The 26,320-nt window shown below is 35.3% G+C and overlaps 2 protein-coding genes across 6 annotated transcripts in view; both read right to left on the reverse strand.

Annotated features, from left to right (window-relative positions):
* Positions 1 to 3,431, reverse strand: part of LOC126964688 (casein kinase II subunit beta) — a 36,268-nt gene extending 32,837 nt beyond the window's left edge. The window contains exons 1-6 of one of the 4 annotated variants that reach the window (XM_050807963.1): positions 3,345 to 3,431; positions 2,452 to 2,527; positions 2,261 to 2,363; positions 1,333 to 1,432; positions 1,159 to 1,250; positions 780 to 966 (exon numbers count right to left, since the gene is read on the reverse strand). In XM_050807963.1, the coding sequence (XP_050663920.1) occupies positions 780 to 966; positions 1,159 to 1,250; positions 1,333 to 1,432; positions 2,261 to 2,363; positions 2,452 to 2,523 (554 nt within the window). In that variant the 5' untranslated portion in view covers positions 2,524 to 2,527; positions 3,345 to 3,431. Of the gene's footprint in view, positions 1 to 779; positions 967 to 1,158; positions 1,251 to 1,332; positions 1,433 to 2,260; positions 2,364 to 2,451; positions 2,528 to 2,981; positions 3,030 to 3,080; positions 3,158 to 3,344 lie in introns of those variants that run through there. The other 3 variants (XM_050807962.1, XM_050807964.1, XM_050807965.1) reach the window with 3 other exon arrangements.
* Positions 3,432 to 6,965: 3,534 nt separating this feature from the next.
* Positions 6,966 to 24,652, reverse strand: LOC126964650 (xaa-Pro aminopeptidase 3). 2 transcript variants are annotated; one of them, XM_050807893.1, is made up of 11 exons: positions 24,465 to 24,652; positions 23,976 to 24,247; positions 22,862 to 23,011; positions 21,531 to 21,667; positions 19,873 to 20,111; positions 17,752 to 17,922; positions 15,142 to 15,248; positions 14,525 to 14,662; positions 10,802 to 10,922; positions 9,075 to 9,290; positions 6,966 to 8,999 (listed from the first exon to the last, which is right to left on the reverse strand). In XM_050807893.1, exons 1-10 carry the CDS (start codon positions 24,496 to 24,498, stop codon positions 9,121 to 9,123), a joined length of 1,539 nt encoding a protein of 512 aa, XP_050663850.1. In that variant the 5' UTR covers positions 24,499 to 24,652; the 3' UTR covers positions 6,966 to 8,999; positions 9,075 to 9,120. The 2 variants fall into 2 exon arrangements, with proteins under 2 accessions (XP_050663850.1, XP_050663851.1); XM_050807894.1 differs by lacking the exons at positions 21,531 to 21,667; positions 22,862 to 23,011; positions 23,976 to 24,247; positions 24,465 to 24,652 and having other exon boundaries at positions 19,869 to 20,063.
* Between the last annotated feature and the right edge of the window lie 1,668 nt (positions 24,653 to 26,320).

Raw genomic sequence — 26,320 nt, forward strand, 5'->3', positions numbered from 1 at the left:
GCGTTTATGAATTTAGATGAAGTGTACAATGATACAGCTGGAATCACATTAGACTTTTCTGAGTGGCACTATGACTGCGGTCGTCACATTACATTAGATGTTATGTCTGATTTTCCCAGTAATTTCACTAGCTACGGCGCCCTTCTGACCGAAACACAGTAAAGCATATATATTACTGCTTCACTGCAGAAATAGGCGCCGTTGTGGAACCCAAAATCCAGCCGGCATCCGGTGCAAAGGGGCTCCTTTATTTTTCCCATAAGTAAATACGTCATATCATGGAGTAGAGGAAATACGTCATAGAATTGTAAAACTTGATCTAAAATCTAAATTCTGGGAATGTAGGAATCATTGTAGCATATGTACATCATATTATAAAATATCAAATATCATAAGACTAACAAGATTATCAATACTTCATCAGTACTTATAGCTTCTCTTTTAATTAATCATTCGTTAATGCTTGTTTTGGAAATTTTCTTTCCGCACGTGCATTACGCACTTCCATAGAAGCAATACGGTTTATAAAATCTCATGTCTTACTGGCCCCTTGGGTTTATACAGAAAAACGATGAATACTTATAAAAATAGAGGTAAATATTGTCCATCCTTTTAAATAAAACTATATCTAAGAATAAAAAAAACAATGTTTAAAAAAACCGACTTCAAAAACTGAAAAGTATCAAATAGCTAAAATTTAATACACCTTATGCAAACCCTTACCTTTACTATGAATAAAATACTATTATTTCAATTTTATTATCAATCAAAATTAATACCTAGGCACAAATTGTGATGTTGGACACGTGGGTCGGTGCTCATGCAGCATGAACACCATGTGAGGGAAACCAGTGCCAAAGTAGGCGCCATCGGTGTGGTGGTGGCGAGACGACTTTGGGGTATACACATCCATGCACCGTGGGCAATACAGTTTCACCATCGCTTCGCCAGGTACATCAGATAAACCTGGAGGCAAGAATGTGTCTAATGTGTATAAATGATGTACAATGTACTAAGAATTTATTGAAAACATTAAAAAAAAAGATGGATGAAATCAAAGGTGATTTCAGGTTGTAGTGTGACCAGGAGACATAGGGGTTCATTTATATATTAAAATATTTACTCAGTATACCTTATTCTACCCATAACTATACATACCTATGGGAAGCATGGGTTGTCTCTCACAATAGACACGGGGGCAGTACCCAAAGTCTCCAGAATGATGTTTTTCCATCATTTGACTGATTCCCCTAAAATAAAAATAGTTTTTAATATGTAGCAGAAAATAAACAAGGCTTAAATAAATAAAAATAAAATAATCAAACAATTTACCTGCTAGTGAGAATGTATCTGGCATGTATCAAACCATAGAGAATTTCCGCAGCCTGCTCCACAAGGTCTGATTGGTTTGGGTTGTCATCCAAGTCATCATCTTTAACAAAAATACTGAGAAAAAATCACTCTTTGTATGGATTATCAAACATTAAAAAAAAATATTGTTATTGATATTTTATGTAATACCACATCTAATAACATATCATATAATATACCTAATATTTTCTTAAGATTAAAGTGAGTAGGATTAGAATGAGTAAAAATTGAAGGTCCCCCTGAAAATGTGTGAAAATGTGCTCTGAAAAGGTCTTGACACATTGGGTCAGCAAAAATAATAATAAAAATGTAACTTTGACACAAAAAGTAATGTAAAAACAGTTCCAATTCAGTTGCACACATTTTAATCCTAAAGTGTTTTATTTCAATAATACCTACATTATTGTAGTTGAATTAGTTTTTCACTTAACCCTTTTTTATGAAAATAAGGGACAAGACGAGCAAGAAGTTCAGCTGATGGTAATTGATACGCCTTGCCCATTACAAGACAGTGCCACTCAGGATTCTCAAAAAAACCCAAAAATTCTGAGTGGCACTACAATTGCGCTTGTCACCTTGACACATAAGATGTGAAGTCTCATTTAACCAGTAATTTCACTAGCTATGGCAGCCTTCAGACTGAAACACAGAAATAGGTGCCATTGTGTTACCCATAATATAGCCAGCATCCTGTGCAAAGAACCCTACCACTGGAAAGCTTATTTAACTTTCAGTGTTGTGTTACAACACCCTGAAACATTTTGTGTTTCAATGTGTGTTGTGATCAGATGCCAGTTAGGAAAGGCCCCCTGCCATTCCTAACTGGCATCTGGACTCGCAGATATATAGTCTAATAAATATAAAAAATATACTTCAAGGTTCTACTCACCAGGTTCCAGGTCCAATATCATGTCTAAAGCCTGTCTGTAGTGTGGGACTTGTTCATTAAGTCCCGTCAAATTAAACTTGTCATTAATATAATCCTCATCCACCTTAAAATTATGAAAAAAATTATAGAAGGGATGTTTTAATTAGAAATAGCAACATGGTTTGGCTGTTGTTATATTATCATATCTATACCTCGCAATAGAATTCGTTTCCTCTGAGACCACAAAACCATGAGATCCAAGATACCTCATCTGAACTACTCATTTTTCTGTAACATTTATGATACACATGTCATTAGATGGTATTTATTTAAATCTTCAATAGCACATTGATAGAATAATATACAAGAGTTAAAGTTGAGAGCATTTTTTAGTTTTAAATATACTATTCAAGAGAATTTCTTGAATGCAGATTTAGCCCAATAATCAGAGGTAAATATTGAAGGAAGGCATCAATTACTCATGGTGCAGACAGTGTAAACATTATCTTCAAAATAGTAAAATAGATTTTTTAGCAATTTGATGCAATTATTGTGCTACAAACCAATATTATCAGTTACTAATTTAGTTCATATAATTTGAATTTAGCTTAGTTTCTTCACATTTTGGAAAACAGATACATGTATGACTATTTCAACTGCAATTTAGATTTTTTAAGCTAGATAGTATTCATATACCATTCATTTACACAGATTATTTACTAAAGTAGTGTGTAATTATTACAATTACTGTTTTATAAGCTTCCTAGAGATGGCTTATGATTTTAAATGGCGCCATTCGTTATCAACATTTTCGTTCAGTTTGATTTCAAAGCATATCTACCTGATGTAAACAGCTGAAACAATAACTACATGTGAGTTGTGACGATTATGAAGATAATCATCAAAGTCAAACTCTTCTATACCACAATGAAGAAAACGCCGCAAAGATGACACGGCAAGCGAGTAAGTTATTTATTTTGACAACTCAAGTCGTGCATTAACTTTTACTGATTTTTTTTACTGGGAAATGCCTGCCCATAATGTGAACTATCGTAAATGTACTCTAGAAATTGTAATTTTAATAAAATAAATGTGAAAACTTTACCTTTTGGTACTTTGATTAGCCACTGTTGACGGGAGATAGGTATTTATTATTTTTAAGGAGCAAGGGATGAGGGAGGAGCAAATAGTATAATAATATATAGGGAAGGGAGGAGTGAGTCGTGAGACAAAGAGAATTTAAACACTACGTTCAAGAGACGGGAGTACCATACGAAATAATGAGAAATGTCGCTTGTATTGTACTAAATCTAGATACCAACATAATTAATGGCGTAATATCAGTGCTGCCAATATAATAAATATATAGGGTTGGTATCAATCCATCATTTTCATCGATAATCAACTAATGATGTATAAATATATACATTATTACACACACACACACACATATATATAAATTAATATAAATAATGTCTAATTTTAAGGTTCTCTTTTGTTAAATTTAATATGGACCTAGGCAAAGTCTTACTAGTTTGCTAAGGGATACGTTTTAGTTATCTCAAAGAAAAAACAATTAACATAATTAATATTTTATTAATAGTTTTGTTTTGCGTTGTAGTTTCGGTTTAGACAGTCTGGTATTCGTTTTTCAGATGTTGCAAATAAGTCGTGAGATTGCAAAATGACATATGTCGACTGTATTTGAATAATCGGCAATCAGCATTCTCAAGTGAGTTCGAGCACTGTGAAGTTACACTGTGTTTGATATTAAGAACAATAGTTCAAAATAGGATATAAAAACGGTCGCATCCAGAGTGTTCTGAGTTTGTGTCTCCGTAATAATAGTACGAGCAAAATCGTACTGGCCAACAACAACGCGTCCTCTTGTGAATACATTTCGAAAGAAACTGATGGAATATAGCCGGGGTCAATCGGTCTACGTCGACCGATGCCATCGACTGGCAATCGATCGATTGGTTAGTCGACCGGTATCCGTCGATCAATTAAAACTACCAAACCAATCGGTCAACGTCGACCGATGACATCCATTGACGATCGATCGATTGGTGTGGTAACACCTTATTACGCAAGAAGACTGAAGTTTATGATTTAAACGACGTCTAAAATAAGGTCGCTTTTCCTATTTCAAAATAACGTTCAGCTCGTGTCTATCTAAAACCTCGTTAAGCAAACAATTCATTGAGTTAGCGTTCGTTCATTCTCACGCGATCTATTTAAAGCAAATGACATATTTAATATTTAAATAATACGGTTTACACCAATTACATTAATTAAAGGAAATTTTTTATTAACTCAGACATTCATCTCGCTCACAGTACTTCAGGCATTCTGACATTATTCCCGTCCATTCATCCGCAAACAAGTCACACTCAGGGTTTCCGTTCAGGAGAGCGTTGAGCGCGGTGAGAGTTCGGGTTATAGGCGAATGTGCATGCGCTACTGTGCGCCTCTGCGGAACCGCAAACAGTTCATGCCTACGATTGCGAAGGTATTTGTTTGGAACAAAAAACCGACACAGCTTATCACTTTACTCGGGAGCATTGATCCTACCATGAAAAACTTTACAGGCAGTAGTGAGTTGTCGATACTCCCGCCGAACTTCAGAATTATAATTCAGAGACCCCAGAAGAAATTTGGTTGGATATAGGTAAGTAAAACCCGTCTATCCGTTTATAAAGGTACCTCAGAAATACCTTCTGAACTCTTTCAAGGAGAACCACGTAGGTGTCCTCGTAGGGGTTCCAGATGCCAGCGCTAGTTTCTAATTTTGATTTAACTAGCGCATGGTAAATCAACCGGATGACATTTGCGTGGCGAAATTCTCTTGCATTTTTAAGAACAAAGCCGAGGCGCCCATGCGATTGTCTTGCCAGTGCAATAACATAATCATGAAAGTTCAGCTTATTATCAAATATGACCCCCAAGTCTTTGCAGACCTAGTGACTATTTGACCATCGATTTTATAGTTATTACTTGATGGGGTGCCACATTCGGCCATAAGTCATGACATAGCATTTCCTAAGGTTGAAGTCCATTTTATTTTTGACGATTTTGCAATGCCATGCAATCAGCCTCTGACCTTATTTCTGCAAAACGTTTTAAATCATCAGCGCTTAGCTTGTTCGATGACTGCTGCCAGATCATTTATCATCAGTAGGAATAAAAGTGGGCCAAAAATCGAACCCTGACTAACTCCGGAAAGCGTGTTATAGGGCTGGGCCTCGTATACGCCGATCATGACATACTGCCTACGATTACGGAGGTCGTCACCGAGTAATCGAAGAAGTCCAGGGATGAAGCCGATGGCCGCGAGCTTTGAAAGTAATATGTCGTTATTGACCCTATAAAACGGCTTTCGAAAGTCGAAGTACAAGACATCAACCTGGCATCCTCTATCTTAGTTTGTAGAGATATAGTCGACCAGGGAGAATAAATAAATACAATGACGTTCTATACATATAGACAATGCACCTCATACAAAATCAAAGCCGAAATATGGCACATGCCACCATAATAACCTTCGACTGCTATGTCTATACATTTCTGCGTTTACTCATTTCTCGTTGCTTAAAATATTCTTGGTCACCGTTTGCACCGTTGAGTGCCATCAACGGTAGTTTTGATAACAAACGTTAGACGTCTGATTGACACCTCGGGGGTTAAGTAATTATTTTTATACTTTTTATTGCATATTGTATCTGTAGCTGTACCTACAACCAATAATATCAATTAATACAAATGTCTAATACCTAACTTGTAACGTAGCATTATAGATCGTAGAAATAGTAATCGTGCATAATAACTGTAATAAGCGTATGCCGAAAGATTCGTTCTGACAAGAACATTTTATTTTATATAACGTAATATTAGCTCTGATAAGAACCATTTCATAATGCTGTACAACAACTCATAGAATCATACAGATCACCAGTAGTCAGTCATATGCTCCGCGTTACACAACCGCACAGCAAGGCCGAGCGTCCTCGAATGACGCGTCGGGACTCGGGCGTCGATCGCTATTCATGCAATTTTAATTAATGAGCAATAGCGTAGGTGCGGAATGCTCATTGACATCGTATGATCGAGGTTCGACGCGAGTTTACACAAACTGCGATAGCATTAGTTTTAGAGCGTGATAGAACACATAATATTATTCTCAATTCTTAGTGAATGAAACGTTTTACTATTGGTTAAAATGTAAGCTTTAGTATTGGTGTGTATTTTCTGAACTTGTAAATATTTTTTAAGCAACGATTGTAATTGGGTAACTAGTTTTAAGGAATTTGTATATATATCGTGTAACTTTTTAATAAATCATATTTTCCATATATCTTCCACATATTCCTCACAGTCAAGCAGTTGTTTTATTTAATCGCCAAACGCTCAGTCTCTAAATATCTATTGATTTGGAATAGTGTTTTATTGCTAAATTTCATTTTTATTTTCAGATTATTAGTGAATTTTAACTACACAAACTAATAATTAAGTCGGGAGTTAATTTTTCATCAACATATTCGACTACGTCGTTATCGATATTGACGATAAAGACGTTCCGGTAGGTGAGTCAAATATCCGGATAGCATAAAAAAGATTCGGCCAAGTATTTTTTATTTGCACCTAAGAATTGAAAACTGTCGTTACTTTGTCATGGATCTAATAAGCAGAACCTAACCAAACTACCTTTGAAGTATATCAAATCAAATCAAATTAAAATATTTTATTGCAAGTCACATTTTACAGTAGGATGGTTGGTACATTAATGGGTAGACAATATGTGACGCCCTGCAAGGGCACAGCAACGTTATACATAAAATAAATAAGTCTTATACATTTTTTACATTCTTATACTATATTGTAACTAATTCTCACACTTGTAATTAAAAAATTCAGGTAAATCGTAGAAGCATTTTGAAACTAAAAAATTTTTAAGATGTCTTTTAAATAGAGAAGGCTTCTCTTTATTTTTAATTTCGTTTGGGATGTGATTATAAATTTTTATTGCCATGTGGTGAGGGCTCGATGACACTAATGACATACTTGTTTGGGGAATTTTTAATTTGTTTAAATTTCTATTATTTCGCTTGTTATTTGGTAGTGTTGAGTATAAGTCCGAATGTTTTTTAACAAATTTACATGCTTCTAGGATGTAAATTGAAGTAAGGGTTAAAATTTTGTGTTTAATAAAATATGGTCTACATGAATCCATCTGCTGAATATTTTCTAAAATTCTGATACATTTTTTCTGTTGAATAAATATATCTTTTATTTCACTACAGTTATCCTTTATCCTTTCCATTCCATTTTATCCTTTCCAATAAAAAAAGAATATAATCGAAATCGGCTGGCACGATACTGAGTTATTCGTTAATTTGTTGCGCACATACTTATAACAAAATTAAGACTTTTATGGTTCTCTCATGGTTGCCATTGCCAAATCGGTTCACCCAGACGAAAGTTCTGATGTAACAAACATAGAGAAAAATCATTTCGACCAATTGAAACCTCCTCCTTTTTTGATGTCGGTTAAAAAGAGCGACTCTTTTGTTTTCATTTCTGACTGTGTCTTTTCATGTCCCATTCTGACAAGCGGGTCTTGTGTGGGGACTTGTCAATCATATTGTACCATATTTAATGAAAAAATATTCGTTTTATTAAAAAAAATATTTTGTAATAATTTTTAATTAACGATATAAATAAATTATACATAACGTTCTAAATATAAAAATACTAGAATATACAACTTGAACATAGTTATCGATTTTCATGCCACCTAGAACTAACTTCACAATGTAGAATTCAGGTGTCGATGTGAAAAGTCACTCTCATCATTTTTCTCCATCGCGCCAAAAGAAGTCTAACTTCAATAACTTTCGCTTTTTGCATATCGATCTTATATAAATAAAATAACCTTACCGGTGATAAGTCACACCATCTTCTTTATGAGTCCTTAATGTGTTATTTAAGCACTTTTTATAGCACACTTGTTGATTGACACACAGTTGACACACGACTAAGGAGATGAGCTTACTGTGACTGGATGATATGTCCATATGTATAGAACGTCATTGTATAAATATGACTGAATATTTCGAGTCAAAAATATTGTTATTGTTTGTATAATAGATACCATGCAACCCGTCTTAATATTATAGCTATGACAAAGGTATGGTAAAGGCCTTAAAAATAAACTTGGTAGGTATAAAGCCAAAAACCAAGATTATGCAAAATGTTTACAAATAGACATTTAGCCTATTATTGTTGTATTTTGACGTATAACGTTTCCCGCGTTTATTTGCAAGGCTGCTTGACATTCGGAAACCTTCAGAATGATCATTGTATTGACTGTGTTGTCAGCGATATTTGTAGTCAACATTTCGCATATTCTTGGTATATTCTCAGGTATAAGGTTTTTAATTGTTTTTATTTATTTATTTTTTTAAATATTTATACCAAGTTTATTTGTAATGCCGAATAAGTTTTAAATTTGGAATAACTTTACTTCGCGTTTATGAATAACACAGAGTATACAAATGATTTGAGTTTTCTTTAGTGTCTAATTTAGATTTAGGCGAGACAACACGTCCTGAGGATGCCTCGTGTAGAGGCGAAACACGTGTCGAATTGTTTGAAGACGGCGGAATTAACACTAAATAAAACTCAAATAATTTGTATCTATAATTATGGATTTCGGCATATTAACGACTACTTCAATAAACACAGAGTATGTTCAACTTTTTTATAATAATATAATTATTATATATATAATATAATTATTATAATTATATATATATAATATATTATATATATATAATTATAATAACACAGGAATAATTAATCTTTCACAATGGTCTGCAAACTCAAATGTTTTGTTTGCCGACAATTGCTTCGATGTCGTCAACTTCTTTGACACAGGTGTTGGTAAGCACGACTGGTCCTGAGCTGGTGATTAGCACATCATCTTCAATTCTGATGCCGAGCCCGCGGAACTCGGGGGGCACGGACTGGTCATCCGGTCTTATGTAAATACCTTGAAACATTAGAAATATATTATTAATTCAGAGATCATATCTATTCTATTCTTTGTATTGTGGCTCTTGTGGAAAGTAACGGTGAAGGTGTCAGTAAAAAGAAGTGGTGTTAGGTAGTGGATAGAATAAAGAAAAGCCTTACGGCCGTGCCCAATATACTATCTACAGATAGAGATAAATTACTATCTTCTACTGTCAGTAAGTAGCTGTCAATAATCTGAAGCTGCCCCAATATACCCGATAAGTCATTCTTATCGCCTTATATAGGGACGCGTGAAATGCAATTTCCATCGAAACTTCTATCGCTGGTAAGCTATACATTGTCTCATTGACAGACAGCGTGTATGGATAAGATGAGTTACCGTCGGTAAGTTTATAGGGACAGAAAAGTCAACGATAGTTAAGATTTTTTATCTCAAGTAGTCCACAATATTGGGAACGGTCGTCATAGATATAAAATTACTGATATTTTAATTTGACAGTAAATTTGAAAAAAGTCAAACTGAAAACCCTCTTTTGTTGAAGTCGGTGAAAGCACACTGATTAACTATCACAAGAAACTTATAAAGTAACGTTGTGTTACCATAGGGTAATTACCCTATTATAGAATAGGGAAAAAAATAATGACTTCATAATTGATTTGTCAAGTCGTAAATAGTCAGCCACACTTGGCATTAGCTCCTTAGTTTAACCTTAAATCCTTATTTTGAATGTAATTGTTCAACTCGCTAACGCACACATTAACAAATCAAAATTGGCCAAGCATTATCGGGATTTCTGGTGATCTATACGCTAAGTATATTTTATGTCTATGGTCAATGACGTTCTATACATATAGACAAATCACATCGTATAAAAACTATGCCGAAATATGGAGCATGCCACAAATTACGCCATGATAAGCTTCGACTGCTATATCTATAAATTACCGCATTTACTACTGCTGTTTATAAAAAAAAAATACAAAAAGCAACCGACTGCAAAGACACTATTCCAAAACAATAGATATACAATATTACAACCACTACGATAATACGATACTACAATGGATATTTATACTTTTTAGTGCATATGCTTTAAATGTAATGTACCTTGAATTTGTTCAGGTTATGTATATGTTGAATTTAGAACTCGATTCGGAGGCGTAGGCACACGATGACGGTGCTTACATTGTTTTTTACACTTTTGCCGTTCCGCTATCAGACTGCGAATGGTATGTGCAGCCTAGCGAAACTCTTAAAAACAGATGACGGCTATAATGTTGTAAAAACGGGAAAATCCGAAACCCGCTATTTTTAAGCAAGTGTTCGTTTTCAAACTTAGCAGGATTATACTTCGTCGCCAATCGCAATGTAATTACTACAATTTCAAACTTATGTCAAATGACTGCACGTTTCATACTAAACTAAATTTCAATTTGCAGTCCCGCCCTTTTATTACGTAGTATTTACATCGTCTTCTGATATGTCCTTCTATGTGTATAGAACGTCAATGTCTTCGGTGTTCATACCTGGCTCGACGGTGACCACCATGTTATCCGCGACAGGAACGCGACGTCTTACAAGCGGCGCGTCGTGCACGTCCAGCCCCAGGTAGTGCGACACGTGGTGCGGGCACAGTCGGTACGCGCGCTGCCCGCACATGTTAGAATCATTTAATATTATTTTACTAAAGATCCAATAGATGTCGTTGTACATTTACGTTCTAAAATTAAAACGCGCAATAAATTGTCACAGCATTTATTTATTTATTTAAGATTACCTACAGAAACTAAAACATTCCACTATAATTACAACATACTTAAAAAAATGATAATTGCGATTCTACTTACAGGCAATCAGACATGCATGAAACATAATTTTATGACGATTGTTTGTCGGCTATAAAATAATAACGAATTATATAAATCTAACAAATATTTTACAACTACTTCTGCACAAATAAAAAGAAAAGTACACTTAAAGAATAAATTAAATTATTATTTAAAAAATTACAAAGCCTACGCTTAAATTCATTTTCAGAATTACGGTTAATTTCTAAACCCTCAATCCTTAAAGATAGATAATGTATGACCGCGAAAGCCTCACTAAAGTTGAATTGGCTCCAAGCCTCGTTCTGCGGAGTGGGATTTTAAACAATGCAGTTGCCTTACGAGGAGGTCGATGGGGTATATTGATGTCAAACAAACTCAATAGAGCAGGACACTCAATTTATTATGTGAGTCTTAGCATTATATTATGTGAGTTTGTATGGTACAGTTGCGTAATGAATCCGAGAAGCCCTCCCCGATTAGACCCCTCATGTCCAGTGAGGGAACCCCACGTTACCGAGCCGAGATATTTGCTGACCACCTGGAGACGCAGTTTACACCCAACCAGACTGCGGATGTGCAGCACGTAGAGATCATCGAGCGACATGTGAATAACTACTTCGAGTCACCGATAGCGCCGACAGAAGACCCCGGCCTATTCTCCCCCGGACTAGTACAAAGGATGATTCGATGAGCAAGGCTGCGCAAAGCCCTCGGGTTTACGCAGTACAAGTCACGAGGGTACTGCAATCGCTACCGCCTACAACAAGCGAGTGCAGTCTGTCGCAGTATTCCTCGATATGGAGAAGGCGTTCGATCCCGTCTGGCACGCCTGCCTGGTATACAATCTGTCCACGTATACTACTCCCCGCCGAGTAGTTGAGACTGTGGCCATCTTTTTGGAAGACAGACGGTTTCAAGTGGAGGTTGAAGACGCTCTGCCCACGGAGCGACCCAGCCGGTGTGCCCCAGGGAAGCTGCCTGTAAGCTACAGCAGATACACGGACGACATCCCAGTTGCCGACGGCGCCATTTTAGCGCTGTATGCCGACGACAACCTAGACAAATTCTCGGATCCCTGCAGAACCCTGATGGTACATTTACCAACTCACCAGAGGAAACAGAGCGAGTCCTGACGGAAACGCACTTTCCAGGTTGCAAAATAATGCAGCATACAGAGTGAGTAAATGAAAACATAACCGCTGAAGAAGCTAACTGGCAACAAGCACACAAGGTGGTGACCACCAATAAAACAAAGTGGGCTATAAATTCCTTTCACCCCTTTAAGTCAGCAGGACCTGATGAGATCTTTCCCGCATTGTTGCAGTGGGGAGGAGAGGGTCTCCACATCCGGCTGATCAACATATTCAGGGCGTGTCTAGCGCATAGATACATCCCTAAGAAATGGAGGGAAGTAAAAGTGATCTTCATACCTAAACCAGGTAAGAGTGACTATTCCAACGCTAAATCATACAGATCCATCAGCCTTACCTCTTTCGCCCTGAAGACCCCAGAAAGACTGTGTGAAAGAGAACTTAGGGAAAATTACCTTAAGAACATACCCTTACACCCTAATCATGCGTACAGTCAAGGTAAAAGCACTGAACCGCTATAGTGAACTTTATAGGAACCTTCGTGGACATTGAAGGAGCCTTCGATAAGACAAAATTTATAAATATAAAAGAAGCACTACACCGCCATGGAATATGTACAACTCTGACATCATGGATTGAAAACATGCTCAAACACAGAGTGATATTACTAAGTGAAGATGAGACACAGAAGGCAGTTGTCGCTAAAAGCTGCCCCCATGGTCCGTAAATGATCTAATTACCACTCTCAACGAAAATCACTGCTTTACGGTAGGCTGCGCACATAATCTAACTACATTGATATGCGGAAAGTTTGCCAGTACTATATGTGAAGTAACAAATGCAGCATTGAAAATCGTGGAAAGATGTTGCATAGACAAAAACCTATCAGTCACCCGTCAAAAACGGAACTGGTAATGTTCACAAACAAAAGAGTTCTGGGAAACTATAAACTGCCCAAACTGTTTAACACCGATCTCCAATTGAACAGCAAAGTGAAGTATTTAGGAGTAATGCTTGACAGCAAGTTAAACTGGGCCGCCCACTTGGAGTCAAAAATAAATACAGCCACCATAACCTTCTGGCAATACCGTAGAATAAAAGGAAGATGGTTACTTGCCCCGAATATCGTACTATGGATGCTATAACAGCTGTGATACGACCTATGATATGTTACGGTGCAGTTGTCTGGTGGCCACGTACCAAGCTGATCACTTCTTGTAAAAAACTGCAACGATTCCAAAGACTAACGTGTATGGCTCACAGGATGGCTCATATCACAGGATGTATGCGAACTACACCTACCGCAGCTGTAGAAGCAATGTTGAATCTTACGGCTGTACACGTCTTTATAAAACAAGAGGCGGCCTGCGCCGCAGTAAGGTTGAAGACACAAATCTTTGGAAAACCACTCAATCCCCACACCCAGAGGTTCTAAATGAGGTGATTGAAAAGGAGCCTCTGCTGTTGGCAGTAAATGATAGATCTCCAAAGGAATACATATTCGAGAAGAGATATAAAATACAGCTGTACGAAGAACTGAAAGAGGACTTCAGTATAAAAGACCTCCGGATTTTCAGAGATGGCTCAAAGACAAGGTCGGGCACGGGATACGGAGTGTTCTCGGAAGACCCAAATATAAAAATAGCTGCATCACTAGGAGCTCATAACAGTTCCGTTCCGTGCATACGCCGTGTAAGTAAGTGTGTTCGTGTTCTTATCAAGTTATTGTTTTGAAAGTGAAGTTGAAAACAACAAAACCGATTGATAGTTAGTATAAAAATTAAACAATAATTCTGTAACAATTTAAATAGACTAGTAAACAGTGATTCAATGTGTTTGTGATGCAAATTCTATGATAATAATATTATTCTGTTATTGCGAATGTTGTGATGGGTCATTGAACTCTAAAGAGATTTTTTGCGACTACCCACTTAAAAAAATATGATTAGTTTGGTATTACGTTCAACAATTTCAACGTAGTAAATCATAGCCAGATAGCTCCGCGGGCAACTCTTTGACAGTAAAAGTATAAGTCAGGGGTTCGAGCCCCTGGTACATTGTTTTTTTACTATTAATAAAAAAATTATTAAATCACTATTTTTATGGTCTATATGCGCGGTTGTTCACGGTAGGTACGGTCGTTAGTCGTCCAATCATCGAATACTTTGCTTCATGTTGTTAAAATTAAAAGTAAAATAGCAGGTGGATTAAAAAAAAATTAAGGGTTTTTGTTATACCACACCAACAAAGATTAACTTCTTGCGTGTATACATAAGTAATAAGTATGCACTCACTTTTTTTATACCAGATTTAGATTAAGTGAACTTACCCCGATTAGTTCATTAGAGTCAATGTTCTTTGGTAGGATGCCTTCTTGCTGCAGCGCTGTACCGAGCAGTCGGCACATTTGATCAAACAGTTGGTCCAAAGCGGGCCTCTGTTCACCCATCAATTCGATGAGACGTTTCTACAACAATCATAAATTTTTATTTTCTTTATTTTTTATTATTTGAGCTCTTTTCTTGGGATGAGTATAAAATGTTAAACTCGCGTCAGAACACGTCACCTGATCGAAAATTTGCAAGACAGTCGTTGAAATTATGGATGAAAGTTGTTTTTCTGAGAGATAAACTTTTTAACGTAAAATACTTCTGAAGTGTTTAATTTTTTGTTTACTATAAATTGTCATTTTTGTGTACGATAGCGCAATAAATGAATATTGTATTAAAGCACATAAATGCTAAGTAGTACTTTTATACTGATAAATAAAGCATATCTTGTGAAATTATTCCCTAACCATTCCAAAATATACAAAAATGCACAACGTTGATGTTCAAGTTTTCACTTCTGCCGGCACACCCGGAGTCCAACCCGTAATTATATTAATTTATTAATTATATTTAAATATTAATTTTTATATTAATCACATTGGTATAATTCGCTTACCTGAACCGACAGTACGAGTTCATACAGTATTCTTTGGTGCTTGGAAAACTTTCCGGAGACGGGCCACGTCCGAGATATATCCGAGTTGTACATCCAACGTTGACTGCCTGAAGTACAGACAAACAAACAAACCTTAACATTTTTTTTATATCATTAAGTTTCAATTTGTCATATTTTCCCTTTAAAGAAATTGTCAAATTTCAAATTTGAATCACTTTATTCATATCGTCAAGAAAATGACACTTATGAATGTCAAAAATTTTATTTTCTTTTTACAGCTACCGCCACTTCGGAAATGGTTGAGCTTTGATAAGAAGAAATAGCAAGAAAATTATTGCCACTCTATTAAATCAAAATTTACAGCTTCATGGTTTTACAAATCATTACAATTAGAATTTGTGTAAAGTGATGCAACAAAAATACTAAAACGACAAAAACTCAGTGTTACTGGTGTAAGTCAAAAAAAAGTAAATGTAAGTTAATAAGAGTTATTGAGTACAGTAAGTAGATGAGAAAAAATACAATTACTTCAATTTTAAGAACATGAAGCAGAGTTGGTTACGTAACGTAACGTTCGTTCACGAGCATATAAGCATTGACCAGCCATCACCGCCCTCGACCATATTCTAGGGAAGGGAAGGACCCGTCCCACGTTGCCGCCACAAGCAGCTGCATTAAAGCGACCATAACAAATAATAATAATAATAAGTTAAGTTCATCTTCATATAATAATTAAAAGTTCATCTACATTTAAGAATACCCTCAATTTTACTATTGACCGCTCAAGTACTAACCAGTAATATGTATGATAAACAAATGTTATTTATTTTCTCGTAGAACTGTTAAAAAATGTTTTTCATAAGTTAAATTCTTATATACGCTTTTATGTACTGAAGTAACTGTAAAAAAACAATGTATCTGGAAGTAACTAGTATTAAAATACAGGCCCCGCCTAATTTAATGATAGTGACAACTAAAATAATATAAAATATTTTAACTAACTATTAGAAACACTACTTATGTAAAACTATAATTACTTTCGTCTTACGCTTATTTCTTGTAATAACATTCATATAACGTTTTCACAGCTATAATATTATGTTTTATTTTTATCTTTGTATTTTTCAGTTCGTATTAAATTTTCGTTCGTATTAAATTTGCAAAAATTTGTATTGTTAAAATATAAAATAATTGATTAATGATTAGTATAAGGTTAATAGTGTATCTAATGTTACTTACTTACTTGAATAAGTCATTTAATGGAATACGTGGTATCTGAAAGAGTTAGCCTTTTATCAGGCGTCTATGGGTTACGAGGTCGGTGGTATGAAGTATATTTTAACCACTTATTTAGACCTATTCCGGATATCAAACTGTTTTGTCTAGGATATAAATTCTTAGTTGTAAGAGGTAAGGGGAACTATCTAATATGTGACACATTATGGAGATATTATCTCAATACTAAAGCAGTATGAGGGTTGACAAAAAATTGTATTTGGGCAAAACTTGTTAGTTTGAAAAGGGAGAGTATTTTTCGTATAGATTTTTAACAAATTCATTTGAGGAACTGCACTGGATCGTCACACATGTACCTATGTCCACATTTTCGATATTTTTTAGGTATATTTTTTTTTTCATTTATTTCGGGAACAAAATAACATTGCGACACATACAAACTATTCTGTAAAACTGCGCAGCAGTTTGTCCGCAGTCATTGTCCTGTTTCGAATCTTATAAATATATATTTTGTTCTCCAAACCAATAATAAGTCTTAGTGTGTGTCAAATTTAATAGTCCCTACCAATTTTTTCTTAAGTCAGACATTTTAATAATGTATAATTTGTAAGGCCAAGGAAAAACGACTAAAATTATTTCTTCATCTTTAGTTAACATTTACACTGTTGGATGTAACTTACACAATGTACGCAGAAAAAAGTGGTGGCAAAAGAGAACAGAGTACATTTCCATTCCATAGACATACATCATAGAACTAAGAGTATATATCAACAGTTATATTTAACACATTGTGCCAGATAAAACTTTCTCAGTAAGTTTTTTTACTTGAATTTTCGTTATGCAATTCGACAATTGTGACGCTATATGGGTAGTTCATTAATTAATATAAATCTGCTGATATTTTCGGATGCCGGCTCGATTATGGGTACCACAACGGCGTCTATTTCTGCCGCGGATCAGTAATATGTAAACATTACTGTGTTGCGGTCTGAAAGGCGCCGTAGCTAGTGAAATTACTGGGAAAATGAGACTAATTATATCTTATGTCTCAAGGTGACGAGCGCAATAGTAGTGCAACTCAGAATTTTTGGGTATTTCAATAATCCTGAGCGACACTGCATAGTAATGGGCAGGCCGTATCAGTTACCATCAGCTAAACATCCAGCTCGTCTCGTCCCTTATTTTCATAACAAAAAATATACATACTATTACAGTTTGTCGGAATATTCTCGTGTTTCCCATCTCATAAATATTTGTCTTGAAACCTGTCTTAGTGTGTGACAAATTTAACAGTCCCTACTTCAGTTCTGCAATTCAACAATGATGTGGGTAGTTCATTAATTAATATAAATCTGCTGATATATATTGTGTTACCTGCGTCCATGAGCAGCATGTCTCCGTGGTCCAGTAGCTGGTTGTTCGCCACATAGTGTATGTGCGTGGCACGAGGTCCGCCCGCCACTACGGGCGGGAACGCGCCGTGTTCTGCGCCCGCCATTCGGCAAGTGTACTCAAACACGGACGCCACAGCGTGCTCGGATACCCCTAATTTAATCACACATATATTCAAATTTTTTAAAGTTATTAGGTGCGTTATGAAAAATGATGAGAGTGATATTTTTAGATGCGCGCGCATCACTGTAACACAAAAGTAACAAGTTGAAGTTGGTTTCTAAAATATTTTGACGTTTGCGTCATTCGTTATTTATTTTTTTTGGTTTGTTCGTCCATTATTAGGATAGGCACAGGGTTGTAGCCCATAAAGCCGTATTCTTCATTTAATAATTAATTGTCAAAGCCATCTTTGCAAGTATAACTTCTTACGTGCATACATAAGTACACACACTCTTTTTTAAAGCAATACATTATGAACAAATCCCATCAAAAATATCCACAGATACAAAATTAGTGCACTATTATCACTTAGCTTAAGCCAATCGGCGCTCTCTGATCCGCACGCGGAGCACGGTACGGTATAGATTGGCGCGATTTTGGCGCTCGCACAGCGTTCTGTCAATGTGTATTATTTTACGTGTAGCAATAGATTTCTTATAATTAGGATGATTTGAATGAAAGTATCTGAAAGCTATTGAAACAAGCTATAAGACAATGCAAAATAAATCATCTTATAAACAAAATAAGTGTCAGAATTTGGTGAGGGCCGTACGGCACACTCGGTTTTATAGTGCACTGGGGTACTACTGATTTGGGAAGGTTAAGCCAAAAGACGTCCACTCCTGGACAAAGACTCCACCAAAGATCTTCAAGACGATTGGCCTGCGTTGTCCTCATCCAATTTTATTACGGCGATCTTGACCAGATCATCGATCCATCTTTTGGGCGGCCTACCAATACTGCGTCTTCAAATGCGTTGGTTCTCCGTCGGATCACATGGCGCAAATTATGAGTACCTAATACAGGACTGTTTAAAATACTCACACCCATCAGTACAACGGAACCAATGTCACATCTAACAGAACACACCGCAAAAGGAGGAACGAGTTTTGTTATCAATTTGAATGGCGTTTTTGCTGTGTACAATTCAGAAAGGGCTATTCCGTTAAAAAACTGCAACTGCACTTTTTTTATGCCAATACGGGACGAGACGAGCAGGACGTTCAACTGATGGTTATTGATACGCCCTGCCCATTACAATGCAGTGCCGTTTAGGATTCTTAAAAAAACCTAAAACTCTGAGCGGCACTACAATTGTGATCGCCTGAGGCATAAGATGTTAAGTCTCATTTGCTGAGTAAATTCACTAGCGGCGCCCTTTAGACCGAAACGCAGTAATGCTTACACATTACTGCTTCACGGCAGAAATAGGCGCCGTTATGATACCCATCATCTAGCCGGCATCCTGTGCAAAGAAGCCTCCCACTGGTAAACTGTGGCACTGCAACGCGACAAGAGAATATTATTAGTAATTCTCAAATTTAAAGAGTAGGTATGCCTGTTCCACAGTCTAGTACTTTTGTAAATATATAAGACCATTACTTATTTTCTTGTTAAAGCATAACACAATTTGATTCAGTGTTATTACAGAGTACGTTTCGGTGTTAGTACAGAGTCGCATTCTTAAGTTCTTCGGACACGTCTCCCGACGCGAGAGTGAGTCCATTGAGCGCCTTGTCGTGCAGGGCAAAGTGGAGGGCACCCGAGGGAGAGGAAGGTCGCCCATGCGATGGACCGTCCAAATTAAGTCTGCTGTGGGCGGTCCATTGAAGTGTACCTGTAAGTGACTGTCGGCCAGCAGGGAAAAGTGGCAAATGCTCGTGGGGCGATGATTCGCCCGTATTGGTAGTGATCATCTGCCCCAAAAGATTACACTTCGTAATGATCACGACCACTCTGTCAAGAGTGTAACGGAGAAGAAGAAAAAGAAATAGAATTGCTTTGCAGGTGTTAAAATTTTAATTAATTTTAAAATATGCCCTAACATAAAATTTATTCCTAAATTTTTATTCTAAAAAACACAGGACACAACATACCTACCAGGTTTTGTACACGCCATCGCCATATTAACAGACTGACATCCAACATAGCATGTTTCCTTCATCAGCTCAATCTCAGCTGGGGACTTTATAACTCTCATCTGGTGTAAAGCTCGCTGGGGATCTTCCATTACACCTTGCCCTTGCCGGAAAGCCGTGTGGACACTATTATGGATGTCAGGATTGGTTGGATTGTCATTGTGGTACCACATCACCGATGGTTTAGATATTGAAGTTAATCTGCAAATCAAATATACATAGTTAATTGGTTAGTTTAACTGTACTCTTTACTTCTTCTTCTTTATGTTAAATCCTTGATTGGGCCATTGTGTGTGTGCATTAGTCTCCTTACTCCAACCAGCCCAGAATGTCCCAGGAGTCAATCATTTATTGAAATTGCTACAGGCTTACTTTGTTACTTACTTTATTTTTTACATTGGATTTTAGAGTAACAGTAACTTACATTTTTAGTATTATTTATTTAACCTGACGTTAGTTGACCATTGAAGGCTCACATTTCCAAGTGGACTGTATAATACATATACAGTAAACGCTCCTTAGTCGCGCTTCCTTCATTCGCGCTTTCACTATTCGCGGATTAAAAAATTGTGACCCAATTCCTATATTCGCGGCTAAATATCTCTTTATTCGCGGATGTACTCGGTACATAGCACATGCATTTTAATAAAATGAATTATAACATAGCCGAAATTGCGAATGGAATAGGACGAGATGGGTACGAACAGATAGAATCAAGTGGATCTGGAGCTGCTGAAGGACCTTTTAAAAACTGCCAAGCAAGAAAATCTTACAAAATTCTATAAACCGTTGCCTATACCTGGGGAAAATAATTAATAAGTTTGGTCAAAAGCTTCAATTAAATTGTTTTTTTCAAATTCAAATTCAAATATTTTTATTCAAAATAGGATGTGACGTCACTTATTGAAAGTCAAAAACTACCACCCATTCCAAAATGAATGCCTCAGACCTGAGAAGAATGGGCGCAACAAACTCAGCGGGCTTTTATTTTTCATCAAATAAATATGTTTACAAAGTAATATTGTACAATTAAACTTATTATTTAATAGCCTGAGGGCGGTCACTCCATTCCCAATCTGTAGTATCATTAAGAAAGTCATTTATGTTATAGTAACTTTAAGTTTGTTTTTTATTTTTTCATCTAGGAACATATCCCCAATAAACCCATATAAATTACCATTCTGTATTCACGGTTTCTGTATTCGCGGCATATTTATGGAACATATACCCCGCGAATTAAGAGCTTTTACTGTATATACAATTCCAAGTATTAACTAGTAGTTATATCTAGTATCATAGTACAGACCCCTTCATGTGGGAGTCTAACTTGACTGGTTTTGTTATGTGTGGAATAATAACCTTTGTTTCAAACCACACAATGGTACTTACTACACAGCCACATTATCTCTGGACATCGCTGGAACATGAAGCCCTTCTCGGTCCTCTTTCACTCCCTCACACACATCAAAATAAATATTTCTTTATTTATTAATAATAATAACCTAGTGACGCATGTTTTGCACACCGTAACAAGCAATGATGTGATGTCATCGACATTAGGTCCTGAGATAATGTAACTGGGTAGAACCATCTAATATCTAAAAGTTATGCCATACATACTTATTAATATAATCATGAAACTTTTCAACTGGAAGACATTCGTCAACAGAGAACAGTGTTGTTGACGCTACACAGCCAGTGCGGGGACCCTCCCATAGTTCTGCATGACTGTCCTTGTCATGAACAAACAATATGGTCTGAAAAAAAAAACATTATAAGTCTGACCAATTATATCCACCAGTTAAGACTTTTAGTAATTTGAATGATATCACATAAATCAATAGATGCATGCATAATAATGCATGTAATATAAATCTACCTTCAACAGACATATTTCTTTTTTGTCATAAAATAATTCCAATAAACTTTTTAGATTTAAAATATTATTACAAAGATCACATCATAGATAGTACATAGGTTATTCGCGAAGCGACCGTGAAGAGTATACGTCGACCCCCGCATCTCAAAACGTGCGTTCGATACGCGCCCGCGCCGCTACCTCATATTATAAACGTTTTATTTAATATTTTGAGCTCTTCATAATTTACATTAATTTGAAAATAAGCTGTGTCTGTGGTGTAATAAAGTGAAGGACGTCCTGGCGAGGCCTGCAGAAGATATCAAGGTTAGTCCCTGCAATTTTACTGAATTGAGCTAATTGGTATTACTAGGAAACAAACCCCACTACCTTTTTTTCCATACAGTCCACTCAAAATAATCTTTTAGATTACCCCCGCGACCTAGTAATACCCCTAGACCTAGAGTAATCAGAGTGAATATTTAGTGTGATATAAATTTATGGACAATGCAGGAATCGAAACTGCACCTCTCGGGTTACGTCCGAGTGATGCATCAACCATAAATCTTGGTAAGTCTTGTTCAACTCTCAGGACTCCATCTACAGGAACTACTTTAGAGTTTTTACCTGCTCAATCCCAATAATTTCACATTAGGAAATTATCTTGAGCTGTAGGCCTTTCAATTCCAAACAATTTATTATTTTTAATTGTTTTGTGTATTTATATTGTTCATAAATTTTGGTATAAAATTAAATTTGTATACAATATTTGAGAAGGATATAAATTTAAAATAATAAACTGTTAAGATATTATACAACTGCTAATGTTATTGTGTGATATGAGTTATTGGTTCATATTTGGATGTAAATTACTGACGTGTGTATTATATTACGACAAGTAATAAATGATATGCGGAACTAAACTGGTATTTTCCTAATCCTCTAGGCCTTTAAATTAAAATGATTTAAAAAAAAAAAATTAGTATTTTGTCTTAAATCACTTACAAATCTCAAATAATAATAAAATTTACTTATTCAAATAACACAAGGAGTTAGAAAACCTTATGAAAAAAGTGAATATTAATATAAATACCTTGAAATCATCATTAAATGCAGGCTTCGTGATGACAAGGATAGCTGATGGTTCCAAACACCCAGTTAAATAAAAGAAATCGGAATTTTGTCGAAACACATATGGTATTTTATCTGACATATACTGTTTTTTTGCTGCTGGTATGACAATCTGGAAAATAATAATGTAATCATTTAAATGTTGTGAATAACTTAAGATTACTTTTAAAGTGTTTGTATTTGTGGGAAATACATTTTTGAAAAGAATTTTAAAATTGACAATTTAGGAAAAGCTTGTATAACTGTGCCAAAGAGCTGTTCCTAATAATATTGCCAGTGGGCTTACGAGATGGCTGGAAAATCCGGGAATGTTCCGGAATTTTGTGTCTAATGCAAAGTATTTTATTCAATCAACAAATTGCTGATCAACATAAATCACCAAAAATACAATTCAAATACATGCTATTTACACAAAAGTTTAAACATATTATATATAAAGTAACAACTACAATACTATTAAATTCCGTATTGTAATATTGTTTACGTAATCTTCAGTACTGTAAGAAGCCTTCGACATAAGTTTGCATTTAATGGTATGTAAGGTGGCAATTTATGGTAAAATTTAATACCATTACATGCAAAAGAAGAACTTTACTGAGCCTAGTAAGTTATTTCTAGTGCTTAAATTATGGTTGTCAATTATTTTAGTATAGGAATAATAATGTTTATGTACATACAGGAGATTGCTATAAATATATTAGCCGTACATGGTCATAATATGAATTTCTTTGAATTTTTCCTTTAGAGATTCTCATGGGCTCAGTTGGTATATGGCATGTACAGCTTTTTTTTGAAGTACAAAGATATTATGTACTTCCACTACCCCCTAGTATAATGCCATATGACAATAACACTATAAAAATAGCTAAAATAGACAATTCTTGCTATATCTATTTCTTGTCCAGTAATTATTAGAGATTATTGTCCCAGATTCAAACCTACTAGTTTTGTAATAAAATAATCTAATATACCTACTAAGTATGCTGATACCTATTGAGATATATATAAAAGAATGTATTTGAAAATAAATGCCATTTTCCTTTTTAAAATAATTAAATAACATTTGTAATACTTACAAGATGAGTTTTATGCACATTTTCCACCTCTGCTAACAATTTTCTTACTAAAGTTTCCCTCCTTTCCTTATATTCCTGCTGAGTAATTCCACAAGTTAATTGTCCCTGTTGAATTAAATGTGGATGTGTGTGGCATGTTGGCTGACCCAATATGCCCTTAGGTATTGTAAGTTGTGCTATCTCTCTAGAGGAACTTGGTGGAGCATCTATAGATGATTGATATCTATGTGTTATATTCTTACATTTCAAAGATTTCTCTTTGAAAAGAATACCTGTAAAATGTACACTTTTAAGAAATAAGAAAGCGCATGCATAATATTCAATTTCCTGCTAATTTATTAGGTACGTACTCAGACTAGTACAATTTAAATATGAACAATTAAAATCCTCAACATATTTTAATAATTGCACATATAGTCATTGTTTTAAGTTTTTGTAGGTACGTTTAACAAGAAGAGATTTTTCCTATAAAGTATTTATCCTACTTACTTCTCAGAACTTTTAAGGTTTTTATATTATTCATGATAATACTTAAAAAATTTAAACGTGTAAGAATTAAGTATATTTAAATGATCATTTTAGTATATTTTTCTAAAATAATAATGTTCAATTAAATGATCCAGAGATTCAGATTTCAGACCCAATTCGGAAATCGGATCATTTCATAAATAAACAAGCCAAAGAGAAAGTAATAAGTATTCACGTTAACATTGAAAAGTCATGAGCCTCGGTGTTTCTGTAGCCCAGAGTACCTACTCAACTTAGATTTGAGAAACTCAAACTACATCTCAATTCTCAACCCCTTTACCGCATATCGTATCATAAAATATGATTTTGATACACTAAGGTTTTATACAGATTAAAAAATATTGATCGGTCTATAGGACGTCCTGGCAGAATTGAACACTTGACTAATACCCAAACAAAAAAAAATAGTTTTTACTTGGCTATGGTTCGTTAGATCTGTCAACAAACTAGAAGCAGTCAACTTTTATCAAATAGAGATTGCTTCCTGGCAATCTACCTACGAATTTATTCTTTCCACTGTGAAAGATTTGTAAAAAGTGTAACATATGTATTGAATTGTCCGAGGCTTCTGCCTCTAGACTCTAGAGTATAATATTTACTAGTTATGGACATGGTTCAGTCTATTCACTATTGATACTTGTTATTGTAATTATTGTATTTGTATATATTTTAGCACTTCTACTTAGGTAAATGTTAATAATTAGGTATATATTATCTATAGGTAAATGTGTTACCTGCATTACGTTTGTAAATACAGTAGTTAAATATATTTTAGCATTATTGTAATCATTTTATATATAGTTAAAGAGGTAGACAATAGTTTATTTTTAGGTACTAAGTAGTATAGCTAAATAGTTATAAGTAGCATATAATAGTATCGTAGCAATTTAGTAAATAATAAATTGTTATTTGTTATATTCATATCTCGTATATTTTATATCGACATTCGACATGACATTGACTTGAAATATGACAGTGAAAGTCAGAAACAGAAGAGAAACTCGCTTGAGTTATGTATTAACACTGAAATGACATTAAATTATTTGAGACCCTGGACGGGAAAATATAACTAGAGACTTGGCTTCGGCCTGATAAACTGATATACTTCTGAATTTCAAAATAAGAGACTTTGCTACAGCCTTTAAAAAAATTATGATCGGACTTGACATAATATTGCGAAGAAACTGATATACTTCTGAATTTCAAAACTAGAGACTTATTATCAGAACGTCCGTGGTCTAAGAACAAAAACTAATGAAGTTTATCGTAAAGCCTGTATGAATTCTTATGACGTAATTATATTTACTGAGACGTGGTTAGAAGACAGCATATCTGACTCCGAGTTCCTGGATGATCGGTACCTAGTTTGGCGACGTGACCGCGATTATAGTTTAACGGGTCAAACAAAGGGCGGTGGTGTTTTAATAGCTACACGTAAACATTTGCAAGTTAAGTTGCTGCCGCAATTTAACTCAACAGCAGAAGACCTTTGGATAAGTATACGCATCAAACAAGCAAATACACGTAAGTGGATTGATTTGTATCTCTGTGTTATTTATTTGTGCGAGCAGAATAACGGCTTGTCATTTAGTAATCAATTGGCAAACTTCCTCACAAAATTGAATTATGCGTCATCAGTCAACCCTTCCGATGCTTTTTTGGTTATTGGTGATTTTAATTTAAGCGGTATTGATTGGTAACCTACAGATACTAGTAGTTTTTATAGTACTTGCGTGTTTTCTTCGGATGAGTATTCGCTAACGGACGAAATGAGCGCATTATGCCTGCATCAGTTTAATGGCATACTTAACAAACAG

Source organism: Leptidea sinapis, chromosome 5 (assembly GCF_905404315.1).
Source record: "Leptidea sinapis chromosome 5, ilLepSina1.1, whole genome shotgun sequence".
Classification (NCBI taxonomy): domain Eukaryota; kingdom Metazoa; phylum Arthropoda; class Insecta; order Lepidoptera; family Pieridae; genus Leptidea; species Leptidea sinapis.

Coding starts and splice junctions, on each gene's coding strand:
- LOC126964650 (XM_050807893.1), bottom strand. CDS start 24,498: ATGAATAATATAAAAACCTTAAAAGTTCTGAGAA. Junction 23,012..23,975: donor ATGTGCATAAAACTCATCTT/GTAAGTATTACA, acceptor ATTATTTTCCAG/ATTGTCATACCAGCAGCAAA. Junction 10,923..14,524: donor ACTCTAATGAACTAATCGGG/GTAAGTTCACTT, acceptor ATGTGCGGGCAG/CGCGCGTACCGACTGTGCCC.